Here is an 18,310-nt window from a genome sequence, read left to right on the forward strand (position 1 = left end):
AACAATTGCAATTTTCTTGTTAATTGGCACAAGTTTTTCGGAACATCACATAAACAGATTTGCCACATGAACTACACACACACACACACACACACACACACACACACACACACACACACGCACACACACACACACACACACACACACACACACACAAACACACACACAAAAAAAATATCTATACATCATACTGAGCACAGAAAATGATTGTTCCGCTACCACTGACACATTGTACAAGGTATATGTGCAAATTTTCTTTATTTTACAAACGAACCTCATAAAACGTGGCAAATTGAGAAATGGGGTGAGAAGAGCAAAAATGGTATGAAATGGGAACATAAAAATAAAAATATCCTTTCTTCCTTGTGTTAGCTCAACAAGACCTGACTTATTACAAGAATATATGTTTTTACACAAACACATTTAATCACAATTGTGGTGTTGTCAGCAAGTATTTGTTAATACATTCTGAGAACTTAAGATGTAATGTAAAATCAGGTCTTACCTCAACTGTGGCAAAACAAATTTGGGTAAAAATAATCTCTTTCTTTATTTTTGCAGTTGGAAGTGGAGTTTGTACTCATTTTTTGCAAGCACTGGAATAAAGCTAAAAATTCTCAGTCATGTGTTATGCAGTTTATTAACTGCTTGTGACTTCAGCTAAAGCATGCATGATGGTTCATAGTAACTACAAAAGTGTATCTCCAATTACTTGTTTTTTGCATATTATAAAAGCAGCAAACAATTGCTAGCAAAAGTGCTTTTCTAAAAAGCTACACAGACATGCTCTCTCAAGACATTAGAAAGTTTCTGGAACATTAGGTAACTGGCTTTAGTACCTTATGAAACTTACTGTCATCATCTTGTTTAGACTTCATTCTTTTATATTATATCAAGTACAGTGTTTGCAATGGATACATCTCCTGTGTATTCTGGTCTTTTCATCACTACAACAAAACACTTCATTTTCATTTTTCTGACACTTCTTCCAACAGAAGAAATCCAAAGTCCATAATTTCAATGCTTACTTTGACATACCATTCATTTTTGCAACATCTTCTTTTCTAATAAGTACAACCTATTGTTAATATTACTAAGTTTTATCACTCTCGAGGATTGGGTACATAGAGAGCAAGCGAGATGGTGCAATGGTAAGACACTGGACTCCCGTTCAGAAGGACTGCAATTCAAACACCCATCTGGCCATCCTCACATCAGTACTTCATTCTTTCTCTAAATTGCTTAATGCAGAAACCAGAATTGGTGGTTCATGAAGCCTATGGTCGATTTTGTTGCGTTTGTGTCCCATCTCTCATGACTTCAGCATCAACAATATTTTAAGCCCTAAGCTTGCTTGCTTCCTTCCAGTGGTACACAGAGTGCCCAAAAAATAAAAAATAGCCATGCATGGGGAACAACCTTGATGTGGGAAATCTACACCAAGACTCCAATATGGCATTCTTGGAATCCAAAATGAATGTTAAGTGTAAGTAAAAATATAATTCTCATTTTCTTATTTCAAGACAAGCTGCAACACTGGGTTAACTTTTGAGGAACATACAGAGACCATTTTCTCAACTGACACAGACAACACCAAAACTATGAAAAGTTGTTCAATACAAAACATTCCCCTTGGATGGAAGCAGGCATAACTCTTCAGTTACCAAGTAGATATAAACTTCTAGAAGTCTGGATTGTCAATAATCAGCTGCATATGGTGGCACATTTTACCATCAAGAACAGAGAGGTATATACAGGATGTTTCAGAATGACATTTTAAAGATTTGGGAACAGATTCCTTACACCAAAACAAGAAAAAAAAAGTCCAGTAAACACAAACTCTAAAATGCATACCGTAAGAGCTACAGGCATCTGTTCATCCTCAATATTGTGAAATACAGCTCTTCTACTGCAAGTTCTTTGCTTTCTACATTTTGGGAGGTAGTACGGACCAAAACAAGCAAAAAATGTCCAGTAAACATTGGCAGTAAAATGCATACCTTAAGAGTTAGGAGTGTTCATTCATCTTCGCTACAGTGAAACACATCTCTTCTATTGAACAAAAGCTCATAGCTATTAAGGTATAAATTTTAGAGCCCATGTTTAGTGGACTTTTTTCTTGTTTTGTTCCATACTATCTCCTGCCAAAATATGGAAGGTAAAGAGCTTGCAGTAGAAGAGATGTCTTTCACAGTAATGAGAAGTGCTTGTAGCTCTTAAGGTACGTATTTTAGAACCCATATTTACTTGACTTTTTTACGTCGACCAATCATTCCTGACATATTCCTGAATTCTGACCATTCCTCCTGGGGCACACTGTATACAACTAATAATTGAGATCAATGGGTGAGAGTACTACTTTGAAATGAAAAGATTCGCAGAGGAGAGGAAATCATGGTGGGCTGCATCTAATCGTTTGGCAGACTGATGACACTTCGCACCCCCTACCTAAAAAAAAAAAAAAAAAAAAAAAAAAAAAAAAAAAAAAAAAAGAAGGTTCAGCCACCGCCCACAACTCACGACAGTTTGTCACAACTGAGTTCGAGATATACACACATTGCTCAAAGGGGTCCCAAATATTTTCATCAGAACTCAAATCGAGCGACCTCTGGTGCTAAAAAAGCACTCTCATTTCTGTGGAGTGTCCTTCAGACTGTTTTTAGCCAAATTCTGGAGGATGTGTAGGTGAATTTTCTTATGGATGGTGAAAATAGCATCTGTGATCATGTGCAGATAGTAAACCTTTCTGTAGTGCACAATGCTTCCTTTTTAGTGACTACCACTGGAGTTTGCTGAGCATCTACATAATGCACTAGTGCTGACTAAACAGTCTCGTGACTACAAGTGCTTCTGTTTGTCTGATCTTGTCTCTTTCTTCTATTAATGCAACCTGTTAAGAGTCCCAGTGTTGTGATGGGTTGTCACAAATGAACTGTGTTCTGAACAGCAGATAAATGTCATGATTGCTGTATGTGTAAAACACAAGAATTGCAATATATTTACAAAGGAACGCTTATCTTTTGTTATACAACTTCTTTTTTGGTGTGACTGTGGGTCAGACCATAGGTACAGTTACAGACATTGATAGAACCAGTCCTACACTTGTGATGAGATAGGTTGTTGATGGTAATACAAGTCAAAACACTATTTAATCCAAAAATTCTTTGTCATAGCACTGTCCAAGGACAAAGTTCACAAATACATGCAAGGACTTGCAGACTAACTTGAAGAGTCAAACTGGTTGTCTCTAGCTCTGTTGTAGCTTGACACAGTACTTTTCTTGATGCTTGCTGTGGACTAGGTGTTGACTGGAATGTAGCCAGACATAGAACTGACCTCATATCTGTGTGTCTATCTATTTCATGACAGACCGTTGACAGTGGTGTTGAGAACAACTGTGGGAGTATCTTGCTACTTATGTCTCATTAGTGCAGTCAGCACCTTGCAATAGACATACTGCGGATGAACAAGTGCTCATAGTTCTTAAGATACACTATGTGATCAAAAGTATCCGGACACCCCCAAAAACATACATTTTTCATATTAGGTGCATTGTGCTGCCACCTACTGCCATGTACTCCATATCAGCAACCTCAGTAGTCATTAGACACCATGAGAGAGCAGAGTGGGGCACTCCGCAGAACTCATGGACTTCGAACGTGGTCATGTGATTGAGTGTCACTTGCGTCATATGTCTGTACGCGAGATATGCACACACCTGAACATCCCTAGTTCCACTGTTTCTGATGTGATAGTGAAGTGGAAATGTGAAGGGACATGTACGGCACAATAGCATACAGGCCGACCTCAACTGTTGACTGACAGAGACCACCAACAGTCGAAGAGGGTCATCGACATCTGCATCTGCATCTGCATCTACATCTACATCTACATCTACATCCATACCCTGCAAGCCACCTGACACTGTGTGGAGGAGGGTACCTTGAGTACCTCTACCAGTTCTCCCTCCTATTCCAGTCTCGTATTGTTCGTGGAAAGAAAAATAGTTGGTATGCCTCTGTGTGGGCTCTAATCTCTCCAATTTTATCCTCATGGTCTCTTCGCAAGATATACTTAGGAGGGAGCAATATACTGCCTGACTCCTCGGTAAAGGTATGATCTTGAAACTTCAACAAAAGCCCGTACCGAGCATCTCTCTTGCAGAATCTTCCACTGGAGTTTATCTATCATCTCCATAACGCTTTAGTGATTACTAAATGATCCTGTAACGAAACGTGCTGCTCTCCATTGGATCTTCTCTATCTCTTCTATCAACCCTATCTGGTACACATCCTACACCGGTGAGCAGTATTCAAGCAGTGGGTGAACAAGTGTACTGTAACCTACTTCCTTTGTTTTCGGACTGCATTTTCTTATGATTCTTCCAATGAATCTCAGTCTGTCATCTGCTTTACCGACGATCAACTTTATATGATCATTCCATTTTAAATCACTCCTAATGCGTACTCCCAGATAATTTACAGGATTAACTGCTTCCAGTTGCTGACCTGCTATATTGTAGTTAAATGATAAGGGATCTTTCTTGCTATGTATTCACAGCACATTACACTTGTCTACATTGAGATTCAATTGCCATTCCCTGCACCATGCGTCAATTCGCTGCAGATCCTCCTGCATTTCAGTACAATTCTCCACTGTTACAACCTCTCGATATACCACAGCATCATCCGCAAAAAGCCTCAGTGAACTTCCGATGTCATCCACAAGGTCATTTATGTATATTGTGAATAGCAACGGTCCTACAACACTCCCCTGCAGCACACCTGAAATCACTCTTACTTTGGAAAACTTCTCTGCATTGAGAATGACATGCTGCATTCTGTTATCTAGGAACTCTTCAATCCAATCACACAATTGGTCTGATAGTCCATATGCTCTTACTTTGTTCATTAAATGACTGTGGGGAACTGTATCAAATGCCTTGCGGAAGTCAAGAAACACGGCATCTACCTGGGAACCTGTGTCTATGGCCCTCCGAGTTTCGTGGACGAATATCGTGAGCTGGGTTTCACACGATCGTTTTTTTCAAATCCCATGATGATTCCTACAGAGTAGATTTCTAGTCTCCAGAAAAGTCATTATACTCAAACATAATACGTGTTCCAAAATTCTACAACTGATTGACGTTAGAGATATAGGTCTATAGTTCTGCACATCTGTTCGATGTCCCTTCTTGAAAACGGTGATGACCTGTACCCTTTTCCAATCTTTTGGAATGCTATGCTTTTCTAGAGACCTACAATACACCGCTGCAAGAAGGGGGGGCAAGTTCCTTCGCGTACTCTGTGTAAAATCGAACTGGTATTCCATCAGGGCCAGCGGCCTTTCCTCTTTTGAGCGACTTTAACTGGTTTTCCATCCCTCTGTCATCTATTTCTATATCTACCATTTTGTCATATGTGCGACAATCTAGAGAAGGAACATCTGTTGACTCCAGGTGGCTATTTACCTGAATACTTTCAATATAAGATAGTCTCTCTCCCTCCCCTACCTACCTAAGTCACTCAACATTCGTACACATACAAACACACATGCATATTTTGAATATTCAACCTGTTATGTATCTTAAAATCTCAGCACTCTGATCTCACTACAAATGTTTTCAGTACATAAAGAGTCATAATATTTTAAGCTCAGTTCAAACAATTCTCTCCTAAATGTCTGTAAATGTTATGCAACAGAATATAAACAATATATGCTATCCAAACCTGAGAGAAAAATTGAGCCAATTTTTCCTTCAATTTTTCCTTGTAAAAGACTTCACTTTCTGTTGGAAACTGTTCTGGACGATTCTGAGATGACTGCGGAGTCATTTGTGATGGTTTGTTTTCATCTCTTCGCCTTTGTTTCTCTTCTTCCCAAATGGCATTTAGTCCAGGATTAATGGATCGCTGGTCTGTTTAATAAATGAACCATGCATGAATCATACTGGACATGTAGTGTCCACAGCAGGCAATATTTCATGACACAATAGGTAATGTTATACACCAGTCACACCAAATTTAATAAAAGTGAAGAGACAAAAGTCATCAGTATAGATAGTAACGACAGAACTGTGGGATTGGGAGTGTCACAGGAATTAGAAGCAGAAACTGATTGCAGGTTATGACATGTTATACCTTGCTTTGCTGTGAATAGGTTTCCAGCTTGTGTCATTGTGCTCCTCTACCAAAGGTACAAGCCCATTATCATCCCTGTTAATTAGGATTTACATGTTTTATATTGTTACATATCTTTATATTAATGATGTGATGATGATTAGTTTCATTTGGACATACTAATCTGGTGTCAATGTGTTTATTGTAACACGGTGTATGCCATTTATTGAGCACTCATTCAACCTAGTAATCTGCAGTTTGTGAAGCTCTGTTGACAGGGGCACATGATATCTGACATAATGTGATTTGTGTTTTGCACTGTTTGCTGTTACTAGGTAACCTCTATTTTATTGACTTTTTTCTTACCTACTTTTTGTTCACTTTGAGCTTTATGGGCCATGTAAGGCCATATTACTTCCTAACGTGCTTAAGTAGTAAGTGGGTAGGTAAACTGCAATGCCAGTTTGATAAACAGAAGCCCACGTGTAATTTGTGAAATAATATCAAAGATAGCCTTGGTGGCTCACTTTGGGTTGAAAATATTCTTTGTGCCTGTCCATAAAATATTACACCACGAAATGTGTAATGGTGAAAGAATATGAAGTAAATAGATTTTAATCTCTAACTGCTGATAACTGTGGGCAATATTATAATCATTAAAATAACTGCACCCCGATTCTACAAAATGTTGCATTTAATGTACCATAGCAGAGATCAATTTTTATAAAATGTAATAAAAGTCTGTATGAATGTATTACACTTATCACCTAAGCTGCAAGCATTGTACACTTTCCATCACCAAGTGTCTACAAGAATCAACTGAATAAATCTAGTACAAAAAGATTAGTTATTTAAGTTCTTGCATATTTGTGCGCTCCCTATTCTTTTCTTAATACCTTCTAATTCTAAAGCCATTGCTTCATAGTTGGATAACTGGGGACAAGAAAATTTCGTGAAAACAGCACAAGAAATAATGTGAAACTGGCAGTTTTTGGTGAAATAACACGAGTTCAACATTTTTTAAAGAATATCATGAAACGCAAATTTTACAAAATATTTCGAAATTTGTCATTTTCCTGTAAAAGAAATGTTAGATATCTGAGGACAGCAATATATCAGTATTCATAACTGATAGTTACTGAATGACAGAACTGTATTTTGACTTATTATTTTGGCAAGACTGAGGTTTGTGTGTAATCTCAAAATGACAGTTCCTTTCCCACATAACTATGACATGAAGTCAAAAGTACCACGTAGCAGCTATATTAGCAAAAACATCGAAAATAGTAAAAAGCACCAAAATTGGGAAGAAAATACCAAAATTGGAAAAAAGAACACTAGGTTGGGAAAAAACACAGAAATTGGAAAAAATAGCACCAAATTTGGAAAAAATAACAATGCTATTGGCAAAAAATAGCACCGATACTGAAAATATAGTGCCGATATTCACAAAATATAGCACCGCAGCTGGCTAAAAATAACACTGAATTTGGCCATAAGTAAAACCATTTTTTTCCTGTTCCTACTAATAACCCTTTTGCAGTGAACTCATCTGGTAAGGAAACGTCAATTGGCGTTTATTGCCAAGAAATTTTTGTTGGGAATTCAAAGCTGCAAAAGAGTTGAAAGGAGGATGGACATGTTATATGCCAATCTTACCTGTAGAATGCTCTTTAAGTTTCCAGATAGTATTATTATTAGATTTTTCTTGTAAATTGGCACACGAGGCAGTTTTGTTTTGTTGAGGAAGATTCTGAAGTTTGAAGTAGGTGATCCATAAATCACAAAGTGTTTAGATTGCTTGATTAACAGGGACTCCCGAACTTTTCTTCTAATTCAACTGAGTGGATTTAGCTGGGAGCATATTATTTTCTGATTGTTTTCATTGTAAACTTATTGCTTATGATGCTAAGGTATGTCTGTTTGCTGATTTGTAATCAACAGCTGACCCATTTATAGCTACAGTTCTGCAGATGTATTACCATATTCATGTATTTCTTTTGTCTCTCCGACTTAAGTTTGTGTCGTCTTCTTAAAAGGTTGCTGCAACATGCAACGAAAGAAAAGCTGAAAAGACTTTAATGTCATTTTGCTCTCAGCAGATGATATGTGCTTCACAACATTCAGTTCTCTCTCTCTCTCTCTCTGTGTGTGTGTGTGTGTGTTTGTGTGTGTGTGTGTGTGTGTGTGTGTGTGTTGCAAATGGAGTGAGGGAAAAACAACTGTCTATATGCATCAGTAGAAGTCTAACTTCTCTTGTCTTATCTTCACAGTCTTTAGGTGAGATCTGTTGGTGACAGCAGGATATTTCAGCAACCTGTCAGAAATGCCGGCTCTCTAAACTTTCTCGATAGTTTTTCATGACAAGAACATCTTCTCCACTCCACAGATTAGTATTACAGTTCTTGGAGCAATTCTGTGACACCTGTGTGCTTTTCAAACCCACCAGTAGGTAATCTAGCAGCACACCTCAGAATCACTTTAATGCCTTCCTTTAATCTAATCTGACAGAGAACACAAACACTTGCGCAGTACTCAAGCATAGGCTGTGCAAGTGTTCTGCATGCTGTGTCCTTTATAGGGGAGCTACAATTTCCTAGAATACTCCCAATAAACAGAAGTCGACCACTGCCTTCCCTACTACTCACCTTATGGGCTCATTCCATTTCAAGTCACTTTGAAAAGTTATGCCTAGATATTTAACTGATGCGGCTATGTCAAGCAGCACACCACTAATACTGTATTCAGACATTACAGGATTATTTTTCTCACTCATCTGTATTAACTTACATTTCACTACATTTAGAGCAAGTTGCCACTAATCACAACAAACACAAATCCTATCAAACAGATAGCCTATCCTTCTAAAGTCACTCAAAGCTGACACTTTAAGTTGTATGTCAGATTGTTTATGGATGCAGAGAACAGCAGCAGTCCTTCACACTTTCCTGGGACACACCTGACAATACCTTTGTCTCCGATGAACATTCATGATCCAAGACAATGTACTGGGTTCTATTACTTGAAAAGTCATTGACCCATTCACTTATCTGAGAACCTATTCCATAAGCTTGGTCTTTTATCAGCAGCTTATAGAGTGGCATTGTGTCCAATACTTTCCAGAAATCTACGAATAAGTAATCTACCTGTCGCCCTTCATCCATGTTTCACAGGATTTTGTGTGAAAAAGAGGTGAACTGAATTTCACACACCAGTCGTGATTTCTAAATCCATGTTGATTTGTAGATAAAAGATTTTGTCTTTCACAGAAATTTATTATATTCAAAATTCACTCAAGAATTCTGCACAAAATGGATGTCAAGGACATTGGTCTGTAAATTCCTCAGGCCATCCTTTTAGCATTCCATTATACAGGAGTCACCAGCACTTTTTTTACAGTCGCTTGGGACTTTCTATTGGGCGAGAGACTCTGAATAAATGCAATATAAGTAAGGGTCCAATGGTGAAAGAGTACTCTCTGTGAAACCAAACTGGTATTCCGTCTGGACTTGGCGACTTGTTTGTTTCCAACCCTTTCAGTTGTTTTTCAGCACTCGGGATGCCTATTTCTATGTCCTCCATACACAAGTTTGTGCAGCAGTCAAACGATGGTCTGCCTGTATGATCCCGCTGGGTGACTGATTTATTAAACATTATATTTAAAACTTCAGCTTTCCTTTTGCTGTTTTCTACTGCCACATCAGACTGATCTACGAGTGACTGTAACAAAGCCTTCAACCTGCTTTGTGATTTTACGTGAAAAATGGAATTTTCTAGCATTCACAGTAAGATCTTTTGCTGATGTCTGACAGTGGCAGTTATATGCATCGTGAATTTATATTTTTATAGAAGCATTTAAATGTCCATCACTCTGAAATTAAATGAGAGCCATCCATTGTCTAAGTAAGTTACTCTTGACATTGTGGTGGGCCATGTCCAGCCAATCAGAAGACTGGTGTCACTTGTGCAACTTTCCAGTCTTTGGGTGCGGACCTTTCTATGAGTGAGTGGTTGTATGTGATTGCTAAGTATGGTATGGAGCTATTGTATCAGCATACTCTGAACAGAAACTAACTGGTATACAATCTGAACCAGATGCCTTGCCTTTATTAAGTGTTTTAGGCTGCTTCGCTACGCCAAGGATATCTATTTCTAAGTTACTTGTGTTGGCAGTTGTTCTTGATTCGAATTCTGGAATATTTACTTCATCTTCTTTGGTGAAGGAGTTTCAGGAAACTTGTTTAGTAACTCTGTTTTAATGGCACTGTCATAAATAACATCACCATTGTTATTGCATAGTGAAGGTATTGATTGCATCTTGCTGCTGGTGTACTTTATACAACCAGAATCTCTTTGTGTGTGTTTTTTTTTCAGATTTAGAGAGAGTGCTCGAGTGTAGAAACTATTAAAAGAATATTGCATTGAAGTTCATAGTAAATTTCGAGCTTCTGTAAAAATTCGCCAATCTTGGGATTTTGCATTCTTTTAAATTTGGCATGCTTTATTCGCTGCTTCTGCAACAGTGTTATAACCCATTTTATGTACCACAGGGGATCAGTACCATCTCTTATTAATTTATTTAGTATATAACTCTCAATTATCCTTGATACTATTTCTTTGAATTTAAATCACATCAGGTCTAAGCTTACAAAGTCAGACGGGAAGGAGTGGAGACCGTCTCTTAGGAAGGTGTCAAGTGAATTTTTATCTGCTTTTTTAAATAGATACCCTTCATATTTATTTTTGGTGGGTTTGGATGTTATGGTCTCCAGTCTAGCTACAACAACCTAAGTTGTTGGTCATTAATCCCTATATCTGTCATGATGCTCCCTATTTGATCAGGATTATTTGCTGCTAAGAGTTCAAGTATGTTTTCACAAAAATTTACACTTTGAGTTTGCTCCTGCGGTGGAGAAAGCATTTAGTACAATTTCTGAGGATGTTTTACACCTACTATCCTGTCTGAATACATATTTTTGCCAACAAATCAAGAGTAGATTGAAGACACTAACAATTATAATTGTATGGGTGACCTACTTGTGATAAGATTCAAGTTTTCTTTGAACTGTTCAGCAACTGTATAATACGAGTTGGTGGGGGGGAGGGGGGGGGGGGCGAGGAGAGGTCAGTAAAAGGAACCAATTATCAATTTATTCTGGTTGTCAAGTATAACCTCTACTCATACTCACAGGAACTATTTACTTCAATTTCACTACAAGGTAAACTACAACTGACGGCAATAAACACTCCACCACCAACTGTATTCAATCTATCCTTTCTGAACATGGCTAGGACCTTTCTAAAACTTTTGGCTGAACTTATCTCTAGTTTTACCCAGCTTTCAGTACCTACAACAATTTGAGCTTCAGTCCTTTCTATTAGCTCTTGGATCCCTGGCTCTTTCCCAACACAGCTATGACAGTTTACAACTACAATACTGATAGGTGCTATGTCAATCCTCTTCCTGTGTTCATCGTACACCCTTCAAAAACTGAAGCCCTTTTCACACTTTCCAAAGACCATCTGACCTAAAAAAAAAAAAAAAACTATCCAGTGCTATCCACACAGCCCCGCTACCTGTGTATAGTGAAGTCCTTGCCTATTTAGCATCAAGTAATAAGTTTTAATCTGCCAGGAAGTTTCATATCAGTGCACACTCCACTGCAGAGTGAAAAATTCATTCTGGAAACACCCCACAGGTTGTGGTTAAGCCATGTCTCCACAATATCCTTTCTTCCAGGAGTGCTAGTTCTACTAGTTGAACTAATTAAATTTGAAAACTGTTGTTGCAGAATTTTTGTTTTTACATAAATATATTTTGTCACATTTTAGCATATGATACAGTCTTTCGACTTTTCTCATTGAGAAAGCTGAAATTACATTGTTCGCACAAAAATACAAAAATATGTCCTATCACGTCAGAAGTGTGCTTATGACACTCACACTCTGCGGAAATAACCATATTCCAAAGGGTTTACAATTTTTCTTAACAAATGAACATCTATTAGCTTCTGTTACATTATTACTTTCGAATATTATTTCATAAATGAATCCACAATTTAACACGGTAACCAGTAAAATATTGCGTAATTAATAATAGAAATTTTAAGTGTGCCACTAGCTCGTAATTTAAAATGTTTCTATAAAAATAACTTTAACTGTACATTCAAAACTAGTACCTATCGATTATAACATCGAAACTAAAACATTTTATAAAGTAATTCATTTTCATAAATTTTAGCTTGAAATATAACACACTGTGTATAAAATTAAATGACAGTTTTCAGAAAAGTGACTGAGATAATACTGACCTGTCCAAATTTTGAAAAATAATAATGGTATCAGCAACTACTGCTGAGGAAAAGTAATTCTAGTGGAGGATGTAATATTACAGTAGCTCAGTTGGTAGAGCACTTGCCCGCGAAAGGCAAAGGCCCTGAGTTTGAGTCTTGGACCGGCACACAGTTTTAAACTGCCAGGAAGTTTCAAGTACCTAATTTATTATATCAACGACCTGTTCAGCAGAAGAGATTAAAGTGGTACGAAATAGTTGTCTAAAGCAAATCATTATTGTTGTAACCCTATACAGTAAATGTGCATAATTAAACAGCATGCTCCTGCATCTCCAGCCTAAGGAGGCCACCTCACTCGGCACAGGCAGCAAAGCAAGTGATATGCCATGTATAAACAGCAGAATATAAGATGGCAGACCAAGTCCTCAGCTGCTCTAATGCTTTGTGATGAAAGATCACTTTACCTTTAAACTGTGCAGCTACGTAACTCATGATTTCGAGTGCTTGTTCTTATCACAATGTCATTCAGTGTGTCTATAATTGCATTTATGTGGAAGTGAATTAAAAGTAAGTTGGTGGGAATTCTAACATTGTGTTGGTGTAATGTTATAATATATTTCGATGATGTGTGTGGTATGCTTGTCCTCATGTTTCATTCCTCAGCTCGCTATGGCCAGTGGAAGAAATTCTTCAGTCTCTTGTTGCACAGCAGTGAGCTCTCATCAGCCAGCAGCAGGCTCTCTCTGAGGTACTAAACAGTAGCTGAGTACTAGGGTTCACCGCTGTTGATGCAACCTCCACCGTTTCCTCCACATGATGATACTGCGGAGGACTTGGATGCATACAAAAAATGCTTTCAGCAACATTTCCAAGATTTTGGTGTCACTGACCCCTGGTGTGTAAGACTTTCTTTCTGTCACAGATTTCTCCTCGAGTTTATCATCATCATCAGCAGCAGCAGCAGCAGCAATAGCAGCCAGTGTCACAGCAGCGGTCCCATGCCCCTCTCCTGTTGTGCCCTTATTGCTTTGTTCAACACAAGCAGGCCGCATGCCCAAAGTGATGTGATGTGAATAAAAGAGGGGGGGCGAGGGGGGGGGGACAATTGCATCTGCATCTGCGTGCAACTTTCAATCTCATGCACCAGACATTAAAATGGATGTAAACTGTGTTTCCCAAGTGATGGTAGCCCCAAAAAAACTTTATACAGATGTACACATTATGGACAAGATCCTACAAATGCAAGTAGACACTCGTGCAGCACTGACTTTGTTAAATTCTCAAACTTATGCAGATCTTGGATCACCAGCATTGTCCCCTGTCTTTCATCAGTTGGTGAGTTACAACAAACAACACTGGGACAGTTTTCTACTTCTGCAGTTTACAAAACAATTGTTCAGCCTTTGACCGTTCTATTGGTAGATAATGCCAACACTGAAAACTTATTTTGGTTATATGCTTTCAAAATTTGTGGATTATCTATTTCTGGTGAAGTACATTTGGTATTGGATGAAGTTCACTACCAACAACTGGACACAGTATGCTATGAATTTTTCTCCCAGTTTTTGGATGATTTATGGTGTGCTACCAATTTCAAGGCTCCCATTGCAATGAAACCAACAGTGACCCCTTTTTTCATGCCTGTCCCATCCCCATTGCTTTATGGGATGAAGTCAAAGTGGAATTTCATCAACTTATGTCCATGGGCGTTATTATGCCTGTCTCCTCTAGTGAATAGTCTACTCCACTGGTAATCATAAAAAACCTAATGGTACCCTTCAGCTCCATGGTGATTATAAGTACCTGGGAATTCAAAGTGTATTAATGATACCTATCCCTTACTCCCATACAGTTGAAGTCTTAAATTCCTTTCCAGGGGCAAGTATTTTTCCAAAACAGACTTGTCATAAGCCTACTTATAACTGCATCTGGATAATGATTCCACACGTGGTCTAGTAGTAAAAACCCCATTCAGGTTATATCAATGCCAGCACCTGCCATTCAGCACAGCTAGTGCCCCTGCTATTTTTTAATGATTTTTGGAGCAACTTGTGGCATCCGTGTCAGGGTGTATCACCACCCGGATGATACTGCGGTCTCTGGTTCCTCTACACTTAAATACATGCAGAACCTTTGTGCCTTGTTCATAAGCTGCAAGATGAAATGTAACTTGGACAAATTGTAATTTTTGCAGGAGTCTATTGTCTACCTCAGTTTCAAAGTTGTGTGTATTGGCATCAAGCCTTTAGGGCTGCATGTTGATGCCATTGTGACTTTGCTGCACCTTACCAATGTCAAAGAGTTGCAGGCTTTTCTTGGAAAGGTTGCCTATTACCATAAATTTCATCCTGATATGGCCATGATGGCTCAGTCCCTTCATGCTCTCTTGCATAAGGGTGTTACTTTTCACTGGTCCCCCCACCTGCAAGTGTAATTTTGACCTGTTGAAATAAAAATTACACTCGGCATCTTGCTTAGTTACCTTACAACCAGGCCAACATCTGGTTCGGCCACAAATACCTCCCAGTATGGCTTTGGGGCCATTCTTGCACACAAACATGTGGACGGTTCTGAACACCCTATTGCAACTGCTTCAAAAACCCTGAATTAGGTGGAACAGCACTACTCCCAGACAGAAAATGAAGCCCTTGCTACTGCGTACATACTCACAGAATTTCATGTTTTCTTCTACATGACTGTAGTCTGGCAAAGCTGCTTCACTGCTGCCAGCCCTGTACAGCACCCATTTGCTCTGACCAATGTCCGGCCAGCAGCTGGTGAATGACTTGCAGTGGTTCCATCCAAACTCTGCCATCTGGGCCTTGCACCCTAAGTGGATACCAGTGGTTGTCCATTATTGCAAAGGCCACCACCTCTTTGTCATGTGCACCTCTGATGGCTTGGTGTCCTGGCACTATCACCAACTCCGCCTACGTGTGACTGACCACATGCTGGAGACCCCGCTGCACCCATGGCTGCCTCCGCCATCCACGCAGATGCCGGTGGCATGGTCCACACCCTTTTCAGCTCCTGCACTGTATTTGCTTTGGGTGCTGCCTCTGCTGGGCAGACTAGTTAGCACCAGCCCGACACTGTCTCTGCAGCCTCTGTTGACACTGCTACTTTTGCCTTCTCTACTGCCTTCACCACTGAGTGCCTGCCTGAATGTGGACACAGATACAGCACCGCTATCAATGGTGCTCCCTTATGGTCTCTTGCAGAGGTGGGCACCTTGCCTGTCCACACCTACACCATTTTGGGCCGTATTCTCCTGTGGCGGCATTACATCTGCTCCAGCAGTCATCCCCTTCCGATGAAGACATCTCCAAGGTGAATAGTTTTCCAGCAAGGTGGAGTGAGTGTTGCAACCCTATACAGTGAGCATGCATAATTACACAGCGTGAACCTGCACGGCTGGCCTAAAAAGGCCACCTCATTCTGCACAGACGGCAGAGGAAGCACTGTACTATGTGCAAGCAGTGGCATATAAGCCTGCACACTGGACCCTCGCCCACTTTAATGTTTTGTGACTAAGGAGCACTTTACTGATAAGCTGCACAATTATGTAACCCATGATTTTGTGTGCTTGTTCTTATTACAATGTCTTTCATCTATAATTGCCTTTATGTGGAAGCGAATTAAAAGTTGTTTGGTGGGAATTCTAACATTGTGTTGGTGTGCAATGTTACAATAATTACAACACATGTACACCAGAACACAATAATCGGTGGTACTGAAGTGCAGCATAAGATCTGGGGACTACATTTACCTGCACTCTGACTGGGAGCAATAATGTGACAGCCTTGTATATCTCCTTCAATTCTGCATGTACTTAGCTTCTTGACATTTTCTTGTAACCAATCCTCTTCTCGTACAGGTACTGCAAGCAAAAGAGCCAACAATAATAAAACACTGGTCACGAAGCAAATGAGTTGTTATTAATTATGGAACATAAATAAAATTTCCAGATTGTACAACATAATGCACTGTATGTGTACAGTTGCTACAACTCCGGTAACAAACTGTTACTAGTTAGAATAAAAGTACGATGCATGGAATCATATTGATGTCAATACATTTGCAGGTCAAAGATGACCAATAATATTATAAAGAAAAGATCTACATTTACAGTTATACACAGAAACTCAGACATACTTGTAACACATAATAAAACAGTTACTTTATATGGGAAATAAATTACTAGAATTAATTTTAATGTTTTGTAATAAATTAAGAACAACGGATTCAAAGACAAGGCACTGTGATAGAATACAAATCAAGGGATAAAGTGAATTAAGCATGCTAAAAATTGAGTTGTGATGAATACAAAGTGTGAGGAGAAACAAGTACCAAACAATCTTTTTATCATGTGTCAGAATCAACGATATATAATTAAGATTTCTGCTTCCTTTTGAAGGATAGAAACTATATTTGTACATTTCACTATCCAATAATAAACAACTGAAAGGGGATTTATGTAGTGTATAAAACTGACATAACTATCATTAGCTTTCTATGTCATTTGTACAGGCACCCAGATTTCAGTATTAAAAGTCAGTAATACTTTGCTATTTTTCTCTTTAAACGAGAGCAGATAGCATTAGTCATTTTATAAAATGTGACTGAATATCACTCAACTCACTTAGAGTATAAGAAACAACTCTTGTAGTATCTTACCATCCAGTGATGACTCTCTTCTGAATTTCACCTGTGACACAGATACAAAACTCATTCCATGCAGTTTGTAATCTATCATAAACTGCAGGATGAATGGAATATGTGCCTCATGTGGTTGGAAAATTTTATTAAGGACAGCTCCATTCTGTGGGAAAAAAATTATAATAGTTTCGGACACATATCAATTTTGTGTATGATAGAACTGTGACAAAACAGCAGGGAATAAAAATAAAATAAAAAATCCATTGACTAAGTCATATGGTGTTAAAAAGGAATGAGAGAGAAAGAATAATGCTGTAGCTACAGTTTACATTTTACTATACAATAAAATATAAACATGATTAAACAATGATTAAGAAGTAAGACTACTAACATTAAGATGACGTGTTAAATTCGTGGTCAAAACACCTGGATGTGATGCTGCTATATGACTGGAATGATTACTGGTCTAGGATGGCAACACTGGGAAGACACAGAATCCTGGAGGTCAGAAGTTGCCACAAGATCACACAGAATGTCAAAACAGAGGTGAAGTTAGGTGCAATAATTTTAACATAAGCAGAGCTCCAGAAGCAAAGAATGTAAGAGTAGTTCTGTGTATTGAACTATGGTGTGAAGGAGGAAGGAGAAGTCAAAAGTTGAAAGGAACAGAAAGCCATGGAGGAAGACAGGCCTAAAGATTTAGAAAAGTAACCTATGGAATATATAATAAAGTAAACAAAAGAGAGACAGATAATAATGAATACCCAGTAGAACAAAAAGCCAGTCCAAGATGCAAATTTTCACTTTTTATTCATTTGATGACTAGTTTCGGGCCGACACCCATTTTCAAATCATCCTACGGAACAGAAAACCAAACTTAAACTCATCCATAACACAGTTATTACCAAATTCTTAAGCATATGCCAAAGATACATAACATATCGTTTTAAACATACATAACAAAGTCGAAAATGGCACTTTTTGAAGATGTTACAAATGTGTAATGAACATGTACAGTGCATACAGTTAACTGGCAGTTTACTCCTTCCACTGTCGTAATGAAACCTAGGGATGGGGATGCTCTTTTTATTTATTAAAATGTTCTCCGACCATCAAGAACACAGTAATTCACACAATAACTGTACAAGCCCACAATAAAATCAATACTTTTTTTAAATCTTTACCAAAAAGAGTCAAATACTTCAAATCCCTGACCAGTAATACACAGCCATGCCACAT

At 38.5% G+C, this 18,310-nt stretch overlaps 1 protein-coding gene across 1 annotated transcript in view; it reads right to left on the reverse strand.

The window, feature by feature from the left end:
• LOC126470455 (DNA polymerase zeta catalytic subunit) overlaps positions 1 to 18,310 on the reverse strand; it is a 231,430-nt gene that overhangs the window by 183,673 nt on the left and 29,447 nt on the right. The window contains exons 5-7 of the mRNA XM_050098304.1: positions 17,090 to 17,234; positions 16,182 to 16,292; positions 5,730 to 5,917 (exon numbers count right to left, since the gene is read on the reverse strand). Coding sequence (XP_049954261.1) covers positions 5,730 to 5,917; positions 16,182 to 16,292; positions 17,090 to 17,234 — 444 coding nt within the window. The remainder of the gene's footprint in view (positions 1 to 5,729; positions 5,918 to 16,181; positions 16,293 to 17,089; positions 17,235 to 18,310) is intronic.

Source organism: Schistocerca serialis, chromosome 3 (genome assembly GCF_023864345.2).
Source record: "Schistocerca serialis cubense isolate TAMUIC-IGC-003099 chromosome 3, iqSchSeri2.2, whole genome shotgun sequence".
NCBI lineage: Eukaryota > Metazoa > Arthropoda > Insecta > Orthoptera > Acrididae > Schistocerca > Schistocerca serialis.